Genomic DNA, 11,565 nt, shown 5'->3' with positions numbered 1-11,565 from the left:
AATTTGGGCTGAAAATCAATAAGAACATTTGGTCGCAGAAAATAAAATGTTGCTTTTTTTTTTTTTTTTTTAAGTAAAGAAAGATTATTATCACTTTTGGTAAAACATTACTTTGCCCCCCAACTATTTAGTATCATAAGCACTACTCATTTAATACATTGTTTATAATACACCATAATGTAGTTTTATGCAGACAAAATGTCCAGTGTTTGTTATACAACTATCGCTTCTCCTATGAAGACATATTTTATACTATTATATCTTTATTTCACTTCATTGTATTTCATTATGTTCACATGTGTGCCTGCAGCAGGAGTTACATTAATGCACACTTACTGCTGCATTATGGTGTGTTGTAAACATTCATGAAATGTCTACATACCGTTTATGAATGCTAAATTGGGGGAGTTTCTTATGAGTCCATTGAGATTTGAAAACATCAGCCACTAAAAATGGATTTGAGATGAATAATTCCACCAGCAGAGGGCAGCAAAACGATGCAAAACACAGGACATCATATACAGAGAAAGCACCGGTTTTCCCACAGGCATTGAACGCACCTGCAGAGAGTAATGATTCACACATCAAGGACTGTTGCACAGGATATTTCATAAATCGCACGGTAGCATAGAAAGATAACAGAAGCATGTCAGCGAGCCAAGGTGCATCAGTCTGTAAATCCCTGAATACGCTCACGGTTCACATGAGCAACAATAACAATACAAAATAAAACTCAATAACACCACATCGACAGCCTGCTTCAAGTCTCTCACACTTTGCAAAAAAGTATAACGGCAGTGACGCTGCGACAGTTTGACATCAACATCAGAGACCCCGTTGACCCCGAAGCAGAAGAACCAGGGATGTTTTTTAATTTTTTTTTACTCACGTCCTCCGCTGCCTCTTAGCGAGGAGGCGAGAGGAGGTGACACCCTGCAAACCAACACAACGACACCCCACCGCACAAGTCCCTCCAAAAGGTCGTTGGATTTAAAAAAAAAAAAGAAATGGTCAGCAGCTTTCCGTGGTGGTGGTCGTTGACCGGACGGAACGTGCCCACGTGACCGAGACGTGGTGCGTTCCCCCAGCTTTGTTTGACAAGAGGCGGTTCAAAGGTCGGTCAGCCGTTGTCGTCCAGGTTGTACAGAAGCACCCGGTGGTTGGGGGTGAGGCCCGGGCAGGTCCCCAGGCTGTACAGGCACCCGGCTGACGGGTAGCAGGGCACCAGCCGGTAATGCTGCAGCTCCTCCAGGCCGAACGCCGGGGAGCAGCAGTCCATCACCAGCACCTTCACCCTCTTCCTGTCCGGGTACAAAAGCCTCCTCTGGCCCCTCTCTCCCACAACCTCCTCCTCCACTTCTTCTTCCTCTTCCTCTTCCTCTTCTTCTACTTCATCTTCTTCCTCCTCTTCCTCTTCCTCCTCTTCGGCCTCCTCACCCGTCTCCTCATGGTGGATCTTCCTCAGCAGGTTGTTGATGAGGACGGAGCGCCGCAGGTAGGCCTCGGGGTCCTCCAGGAACCTCAGCTTCTCCAGGGACAGCTTCAGGATGCAGCTCCGGTCCTCCTGCAGGATCAGGTGCTGCAGACGACAGACAGGAACGTCACTTTTACTTTTCATGCAGGTTAAAGTCTCTGCAGCTAAAAGGTTGTTTTGGTTCTTGTTAACACAGATAATCAGAAAAAAAGTGCTTTTTTTTTGTTGCAGCAAATTTGATCAAAACAACTGTTTTTTTAGGGTGTAAATTATGTTTATCTCAATAGACACAACCTTAAACATGAAGAATACTATTTGTGGTGTGAGAATAAAAACAAAACGTTTTGTCTTTTTTACTGGTTTTTTTTTTACGTTGTCCTTAAATTGTCAGGAAAGATCTGTCAGCAACTACAAAGCAAGTTCATTCTCAACTCTTGTTACCAAATGCAAATAAGCTTTTCTGGACATTAACAGAGGCAAGAATCACTATTACATAATTAACAAGGTGCACTAGGTTTAATAGGGTCCCAGGAAAGGCAACATTTGCAGCCAGACCTGAATTAGCTTCATTCTTTTTAGAAACCATTCATCTAGTTTTTATTTATTTATTTTATTTATTTTATTTATTTTATTTATTTTATTTATTTTATTTATTTTATTTATTTTATTTATTTTATTTATTTTATTTATTTATTTTATTTATTTTATTTATTTTATTTATTTTATTTATTTTATTTATTTTATTTATTTTATTTATAATTTAAATTAATTTCATAGTAGAACGATATAAAATAAGGAGAGAAAACCGCTGGTTAATATCTGATCTGTATTTCATGAATATGAAGGTTTCATCTGCATAGAAGAGAGAGAGAGAGCGTCTTTACCTCCTTTGAAAAGGACAACATGTAAGGAAACGAATGTAATGAGAAACAAGACGGTGAAGGTCGAGAATGAAGCAAAACATTACGACACAGAAATATGTGAAGAAAAGCCCGATAAGAGGGGTCAAGGTTCCTCAAGCAAATCAAATTACACGAAGACCAAGAACGTTGAAAAGAGAGGAAGAGGTTCTTACTTCTTCAAGATATCCGTGTAGGCCTCCGTGTAGATCCTCCTCCTCCGCATATTTCCTCTTGAAGTAAGCAACTTTCGACGTTGTTGAATGGTTTGGTCTCTCTCACGAGGAAGGGGCTGCTGCAGGGACCCAAACCACACGTCAGACGGCGAATCGGACAGAGAGGATGCTGGGAAACCCACTTATTTGCTTCCCCTGCACCACCAAAAGCTTCTCTTTTAAAGACTCATGTTGTGGGTTTTTTTACTTTAATAGTTGACTTTTAGGACACAAACAAATTCAAAAGCATCTCTGCTAAGTTTTATGCTAAATTCAAAAATACATCAGTACTTAATGTATTATGTTTAAAGTCCATTTTACTTCCAATCAACTGAGACACAATACTCATTTAACATTTAAATAAAGCTTATTCTGACATTTTTAACAGCTGGTCATGAAGTTAGAAGTCTAATCCTGAAAGAGAAACAGTAATATGTTTCTCAAAATGTTAACAAATATATATATTTTCTGTTATATTTCACCTCCAAAACATTGAAAACCTTTGTAACAGTAGTTTAGATAATTACAAACTATTCCTTATACATTTGTATTCAGTCATAAAGTAATAATGAGACAAGTCTGGTTCACACATCGAGGGCGCTGAGACCTCATTTTGACCATTTAACATTGAAATGTCTGCAGTGAGACAAAGTTAACGAAGCTCGATGACCTTTAAAAGCTGCTATAATCCATATTAATTGTCAAAAACAACGTGTTGCACTGCCCGTGTGTTTAAAAGTTAAAAGCTCCCCTAAATCAGCCGTTTAGCACAGAAGAGAGAATCACCTGCTGACGCTCCACAGCCGGGACTCAGCTCTCTGAATCAGTCTGAGCTGGTCTGAGCCTCCACATCGCCCTCAGACTCCTGCAGGTGAGGAGGAGGAGGAGGAGGAGGAGGAGGTGGAGGAAGAGGAGGTGGACAAGGTGGAGGAGGAGGAGGAGGAAGAGGAGGAGGAGGAAGAGGAGGTGGACAAGGTGGAGGAAGAGGAGGTGGACAAGGTGGAGGAGGAGGAGGACAAGGTGGAGGAAGAGGAGGTGGACAAGGTGGAGGAGGAGGAGGAGGAAGAGGAGGAGGAGGAAGAGGAGGTGGACAAGGTGGAGGAAGAGGAGGTGGACAAGGTGGAGGAGGAGGAGGACAAGGTGGAGGAAGAGGAGGTGGACAAGGTGGAGGAGGAGGAAGAGGAGGAGGAGGAAGAGGAGGTGGACAAGGTGGAGGAGAAGGAGGAGGAGGAGGAGGAGGTGGAGGAGGAGGAGGTGGAGGAAGAGGAGGAGGAGGAGGAAGAGGAGGAGGAGGAGGAGGTGGAGGAGGAGGAGAAGGAGGAGGAGGAGGTGGAGGAGGTGGAGGAAGAGGAGGAGGAGGTGGAGGAGGTGGAGGAGGAGGTGGAGGAAGAGGAGGTGGACAAGGTGGAGGAGGAGGAGGAAGAGGAGGAGAAGGAGGTGGACAAGGTGGAGGAGGAGGAGGAAGAGAAGGAGGAGGAGGTGGAGGAGGAGGAGGAGGAGGAGGAGGAGGAGGAGGAGGTGGAGGAGGTGGAGGAAGAGGAGGTGGAGGAAGAGGAGGTGGAGGAGGTGGAGGAGGAGGAGGAGGTGGAGGAAGAGGTGGAGGAGGAGGAGGAGGTGGAAGAGGAGGAGGAGGTGGCGGAAGAGGAGGAGGAGGAGGAGGAAAAGGAGGTGGAGGAGGTAGAGGAAGAAGAGGAGGAGGACAAGGTGGAGGAGGAGGAGGAGAAGGAGGTGGAGGAGGAGGAGGAGGAAAAGGAGGAGGAGGAGGTAGAGGAAGAAGAGGAGGAGGACAAGGTAGAGGAGGAGGAGGAGGTGGAGGAGGAGGAAGAAGAGGATGACAATGTGGAGGAGGAGGAGAAGGAGGCAGTGGAGGAGGAGGAGAAGGAGGTGGAGGAAGATGAGGTGGTGGAGAAGGAGGAGGAAGAAGAGGAGGAGGACAAGGTGGAGGAGGAGGAAGAAGAGGAGGAGGAGGTGGAAGAGGAGGAGGACAAGGTGGAGGAGGAGGAGGACAAGGTGGAGGACGAGGAGAAGGAGGTGGAGGATGAGGAGGAGGAGGAAACGGAGGTGAAGGAGGAGGTAGAGGAAGAAGAGGAGGAGGACAAGGTGGAGGAGGAGGAAGATGAGGTGGTGGAGAAGGAGGAGGAGGAGGAAGAAGAGGAGGAGGACAAGGTGGAGGAGGAGGAGGAGGACAAGGTGGAGTAGGAGGAGGAGAAGGAGGAGGAGGAAGAAGAGGAGGAGGAGGTGGAAGAGGAGGAGGACAAGGTGGAGGAGGAGGAGGACAAGGTGGAGGAGGAGGAGAAGGAGGTGGAGGATGAGGAGGAGGAGGAGGAAGAAGAGGAGGAGGAGGAGAAGGAGGAGGAGGAGGGGGAGGAGGGAGGAGGAAGAAGAAGAGGAGGAGGAGAAGGAGGAGGAAGAAGAAGAGGAGGAGGAGGAGGAAGAAGAAGAGGAGGAGGAGGAGGGGGAGAAGGGGGAGGAGGGGGAGGAGGAAGAAGAAGAGGAGGAGGAGAAGGAGGAGGAGGAGGAGGAGGGGGAGAAGGGGGAGGAGGGGGAGGAGGAAGAAGAAGAGGAGGAGGAGAAGGAGGAGGAGGAGGAAGAAGAAGAGGAGGAGGAGGAGGAGGAGGAGGAGGAGGGGGAGAAGGGGGAGGAGGGGGAGGAGGAAGAAGAAGAGGAGGAGGAGAAGGAGGAGAAGGAGGAGGAAGGACGACATCAGAACATGAACGCAGCAACTAGACGTGTAATCTTTCCGGCTGCAACTAAAATAGCATTTGTGCAACCTGGACATATAAATCTATTAGTACTCTACTTTAATAAAAAAAATAAAGTACATTTAAAATACAATTTCTATTTTCAACTTCTGACAAAAATACTGCCATGTTTTGATGTAAAGTCTGATTCTCTCTTCGTAAAGGAACATGTCATCACCACCAGCAGGTGAAACAGAACTAAACATAAAAGATGAAATCAAATACACATTTGTGAAATTAATGTCAATAAAATGACATATAACCAATGAAAATATAAAAATGTAAAAGAAATAATGAAAAGGGAACAAAATAACATTTATGTGTCTGAAAAGTGAACATCTGCATTTTATTTTGACATATTTCCACATTAAAGTCCTCACAGACTGAATGATGTCCTTTAATGTTTATCATATCTTTGCATAATATTTATTGAGCCGTCTTTTCAGAATATCTGATGTCCTTGGAAGCTCATTTAAATTCAAGAAAGGAGGAGGAGGAGAGATAAGAGGGCGGTCTGTGTGTGCGTGTGTGTGTGTGTGTGTGTGTGTGTGTGTGTGTGTGTGTGTGTGTGTGTGTGTGTGTGTGTGTGTTGTTCTAAATGCCACAAATCAATCATAAACACAGTGGGAAGATTTATCGTTGAAAAATATTCACACCGGCTCTCCTGCAACTGCTGCAGTGACTCACTCAGTTTTTTTAACATCCAACTGCAGCCCGAATATTTAATCTGTGGGAGAATGATGCATGATGGAGAGAGAGAGAGAGAGAGAGAGAGAGAGAGGCTGCGTGGGAAGTGTGTGTGTGTGTGTGTGTGTGTGTGTGTGTGTGTGTGTGTGGATGCAACACTTGCTGGACAAGCAAATGTTTTACACCAAAAGCAGAAGTGTGTGTGCAGAAGGAAATGTGTGCTCCCTTAAAACCACGTTTATCTTCATTGAGGTTGTGAAATGTGCATAAACTTTGATTCAAGACTTTTACTTTCACCAAATATCAACTTTTACAGTGATATCATGTTCATAAAATCCATTATATATTGTATTTTTAGGAGTATGAGGATTATTTGATCAACCCATATATTTGGAGTAGAGACATTTTCACTAGACATACATATATGTTTTATATGATTTTAGGTTTAGATAAATATTGTTTAAAATAAATATTAGATGCATTATATAAATTCTCCATGTGCATTTTATTGTATCTTATACTTTCATTGAATCCTCTTTTATTGTGTGTTTATCCACGTTTCATTTCTTTCCTCACCTTTGCCTTCATGTTTTAAATAAACTCTTAATGTCCAGTTTAGAAACGAGCTGCTGTTTTAAATGCATTCAATATTGAATCAATAAAAAGCTCCGTGGAAGCTTCTCACCTCTCAATAATCCCGTCCAGCGGCAGCAGGTCCGTACAATCCCACTTCGAGCTCCTTCCTCCGGCTCCTCGGCGCCACATCCAGCGTCCTCTCCCCGACTCAGCGACGCTGCAGCTCGGCCTGAAAGTCAGCGGCTCCCGAGGGCTCGTCGCAGGCGGACAGACAGGCAGACGGCTCCGGCTCCTCCGGGGGTGAGACGCTCTGCTCTCCAGCCTCCTAAAATATCCCGTGCACGGCAACATGAGACAACGCGCTCCGTTCATGCGCGCGCCCCCATTGGTCCTCGCGGAGACAGATGTTTCCTGTTGCTAGGAGACTGAGAAAGCGGCGATGACGCCTCGTCTTCCCCGCATCCAGCGCTGCATGGCGTGTGTGCGTGTGTGTGTGTGCGTGTGTGTGTGTGTGTGTGCGTGTGTGTGTGCGTGTGTGTGCGTGTGTGTGTGTGTGTGGGCGTGTGGGTGTGTGTGCGTGTGTGTGTGTGTGTGCGTGCGTGTGTGTGTGTGTGTGCGTGCTGCTTTACACCAAACGCAGAGCAAACTGCAGAAAGGAAATCATCATATGTTGTTTTGATGCACAAAGTTGTGTCTATAGACACAAAAATACACAAATATACTGTGTACACTAATAAAGTTTTTTCATGAAGGCTACTTCATTAATTGATATCACTTCCAAAAAAGTGATTAAACTTGTATTATTCATTTTGTGTCAGAATTTATCGTTCTCAAACTTGGAAATGTAACTAAAGCCGAATTAATATGATAAATGTATGTGGAAAATAAACAAAACACTCTGTTACACTCTCTTGTTGTTGTATTGGTTTGTTTAGTTTTCCCAATTTTGTTAATGATTAATAAAAATAGAAAAGGAATCAGCACATTGATATATCTATAAAAATATTAAATATCAGACTTTGTGCGAGGCAAAAAATAACGTATTACCTCACTAGCACAACGTATTGTTACCCATCTTGAATCAATAAGGATTCAAGCTTTTGACAAGATATGAACTTGTATTCTATATAATTATAATATTCAAGATTTTTAATTAAAACAAAATGCCACCAAGCTGATATTGTATCGTGCTGAAATACTCGTAATCTCACTGTAAATAATATTGGAAAGTAGCAATATTGCATATATTTGGCTATTCCTTGGCTAATAAATGTCCTTGTACAGTAAAGTAGACCCAAATGAAAAATTAGGATCATAAAACAGGCTCTGGTGTCATGTAAAAAAATATATTTGAAAGAGAAAAATAAGAGAATAATATTACTTTTGAGGAAGAATAAAAGGTGAACTGAACACCTGAAACCATACAGCTAATAAACAGCGACGTAAACACGCTGCATGTTTGTTGCCTAAATCTAAAAGCCAAAGCATCTGCTGCCAAAGATTAAACTTTCCCAAACAAAAAAACAGATAATCTGTAATCCACCGTGTGAGATTTGAAACAGGAAATCTCTCCTCCCAATCACAGCGGGATGAAGTGTGTTTTTGTTGTTAGCTGGTGGTTAGAAAAGCCTCGTTCTCAGAATTAAGACATCCGAGCAGGACGGAGACTCAAGGAAACAGATGGCGGACAGACGTTCCCACAGCGGGGATCTTCTGGGTTTTATTGGCAACGACAGAACTTGGTACAAAAAAAGTGCTTTCTCAGCATGCACGACCCAGACCAGACCAGACCAGACCAGACCAGGATGTAGAACAGAGACAGGTTCCACTTTGGATGTCAATGAAGATCTAAGATCATGACACGATTTTAAGATGATGAAAAAGGGACTTCTAGTAATTTCTTAATAGTTATTAAATTTTTTTGTTGTTAATGGATTAAAAAGTCTTGATTGGTTGAAGATTATAACCGCTTATCTTTAATTTCCGATTCGAAAAGGAAGATCTAAAAAAACTGACTGTAAATTAGAACCAGGAAGTGATTAGCCTAGCTTAGCATAAGCAGGGGGAACAGCTAGCCTGATTCTTCTAACGCCTCTATAGAGCTCACTGATTATTAACAAGTCTGTTTTAAAAGAAACAAATGTTCAGATGACAGTTTGTGTTTTTTTACTTGTGGCAAATGTTTATTAAACTAACCAGATAAAAATAGTTATTGAGTGAACTTTAGAGGGGTTTAAATAATCGACAGAGCCAGGCTAGCTGTTTCCCCCTGCTTCCAGTCTTTATGCTAAGCTAAGCTAAGTTCTGCCCTTTTCTAAAAAAACAAATTACTGATTCGGTTCAATTTGTCGAGAGAAAAAAATAACTTTGATCAAGTTTAAGATGTTTTGTTTGCTCAACACAGTTGACTTAGTTTTGACCTGTTGTGACTTGAACCGGACTGAATCTGGTCTGACTTGGACTTGAACCTCAGTCCTGGTCCAGGCCTTGTGACCTCAGGGCCTGCAGCCACCTTCCATGCATGCAGTCCTCCAGCAGCATTCACAGGGAACAACGAGAAGGCTTCATGCACATTTGGATTATCTTCTTTTTTTTGTGTGTGTTTTTTTATTATCATGGTGGATATGTTTCATCTCAAAAAATGTTACAGGCACTTCTTCATCAAAGTAATACGACGGCATCACATCTGCAGCACAATCTGGTGGTCTCACTTCTGTGAATACAACTCGGGACCTCCAACTGAGCATGCAGACGTGTAAATACAAATATAAATACTAATAAGAACATTAAACAATTACTATTTTATAAAATATATAATAGACATTATAGATTATGTACAACAACTCGACATGCATAAAATATATCAGTCTGTGCAGTAGATTCATGTCACTATTCACACTCGCATGAAGAACAGGAGTGCTGAAATAAAAATGTAATAGTAATTGATTTAGACCAGCGTTTATGTGACTTATTGGCAATAAATACTAAAAATAACTGGAACACTGTTTTGTAATATGCTGTACTATGGAGAAAAGAAAAAAAACATGCGTTAGCACAGTTTGTTATGCTAAGATATGAAATGTCCTGTCGGTGCTTTTGCTATTTCACAAAACAAATATTAAAATGTATTTGAATGACACAATAAATAAAATTCCAGATTCCCTAAACACAACAGAACATTCCTGGAGTTTGTTCATTTTAAACCACGATAGCCGAAGCCAAAAAAGTTAGGTGTTCTGCTAGCTAGCTAGCTAGCTAGCAGAACACCTAACTTGTTTGGCTGATCAAATTATTAGCTAAACTCTTTTTTACCAGACAGTTACTGTCAAATCATAGCTTCACAGCTTAAGTCTGACTAGCTTTGGGGATTTAATGGTGATTATTTGTTCTCCTTTACGAAACAAAACAACACAAGAACAAAACAGTCAGGGATTAAAGCAGGATGCTAACGTTAGCATGCCCGCTAACTAGCATAATACCTACAGTAGTAACCTAGCGATGCTAGCAACAGCAACTGAATGGGAGGGACAACAGTTTAATCTCCATATTAATATATATATACACATATATATATATATATATATATATATATATATGTAATATACCAGTGCAGCGGTTAAACACCAGTTTACCTTTAAATAAAATAGCCACTGAGAAAACAAAAGTAAATGCTGTCGAACAAGCTAACCAAACAGAAGCTAATTGTAGCTAACTTCTGTTTTTTTTTTGTTTAACTCAAATGTACCAGTTATTCTGGTCTTTGAAGAGTGCTTATGAACAAAAATAACTCAAAGATAAATCAAAATCAAAACAATCCAGCCAGTTGCAGCACTCCTATTCTTCATCTATACCGGAAGAAGTCTTCATCGTCACACATCTGCAGTTCCAAACACATTTTACAGCTTGTTTCCTGTGTTAAACAGACACCGATTTGTGCTCTTCCTCTCTTCTTTAAATATCGTTGTGTTAAATAAACAAATCGCTGCGTTCTCGTCGTTGTGCTGATGCGGTGGAGCATTTCGTTTGTCAAACACCTGCTTCACAAACACGTCGGTCAGAGTTATGGAAGGTACACTTTGTTAAGGGAATGGAAACTAATTGTGTTTCTTTATGGTTTGAAATGTGTTCTGATGATGATGATGATGATGATGATGAAGGTGGTGGGTTTGCTAGAGGAAACCAGCTGTTTAGAGTCATGTGTTTAATCAGGTTTATCTGCCGATGTTTCTTGCCAACTTAACATTTGAACCTTCAGAAACAGTCTGACGTATGGACCGTGGATGTATGTGGTACACTTGTATGTCCTTCCACCTTGCACACAGCTCAGGACGGCTCAATGCCCGTATGAGTAGGGACGGTTTGGGTGAACTGGCCCTTTAATCCACAACAACAATTTGCTGTGCTTCACCAACAGTCGTCACAGCCCGTCAAATCTTCTATTTCAGGGTATTTTTCTTGCCGTTCCTTTTCTTTAAAGCATCGTTTTCTAAAGGGAGCTTTGTTGTTACCTGCCTGGAGAAAAACAAACCAGCTCTCGGTGTGTGAACCGCCCCAACCCTCCAACCCTCGAGGGGTTTGGAGCTACAGTATCTGCACAAACAAATATAACCCCCCCCACCTCTCAGAGGATGAGCATCATCAGCAGCGATGCCGTCATCACACTGTACGATTCTACTGCAGAAAACTACCAATTACCACAGAGCGAGTGTGTGTGTGTGTGTGGGTGTGTGTGTGTGTGGAATAAAAAAAACGACACACTTCCAGGGTAATTCATCGCACGTTGTTATTAACAGCTGCAGGGAGATATTTAAAGCTTCTTTTCAGCTCAGCGTCGATTGGGTTGGTTGAGATGAGCTTTGGCCCCCGTGAAGGAGACGGAGCGTCGACCGGTGGAGGAGGTCGGTGGTTCAAGAGCCGCCAGCTGCCGGTCGCTTCCTGCCTGTAGTAGCACGCGAGTCGTCGGGGTAGAATAT

The 11,565-nt window shown here is 42.7% G+C and overlaps 1 protein-coding gene across 1 annotated transcript; it reads right to left on the bottom strand.

Moving 5' to 3' along the window:
- Positions 1-1,120: 1,120 nt before the first annotated feature.
- Positions 1,121-5,458, bottom strand: LOC117751638 (basic proline-rich protein-like). Its single transcript, XM_034563575.1, has 5 exons — positions 5,453-5,458; positions 5,007-5,311; positions 3,571-4,960; positions 1,438-1,579; positions 1,121-1,206 (listed from the first exon to the last, which is right to left on the bottom strand). Exons 1-5 carry the CDS (start codon positions 5,456-5,458, stop codon positions 1,121-1,123), a joined length of 1,929 nt encoding a protein of 642 aa, XP_034419466.1.
- Positions 5,459-11,565: the final 6,107 nt, after the last annotated feature.

This window comes from Cyclopterus lumpus, chromosome 22 (genome assembly GCF_009769545.1).
Source record: "Cyclopterus lumpus isolate fCycLum1 chromosome 22, fCycLum1.pri, whole genome shotgun sequence".
Lineage (NCBI taxonomy): Eukaryota > Metazoa > Chordata > Actinopteri > Perciformes > Cyclopteridae > Cyclopterus > Cyclopterus lumpus.
Note: the sequence above shows the minus strand (reverse complement) of the source record. Positions and strands in the feature narration are given on the sequence as shown.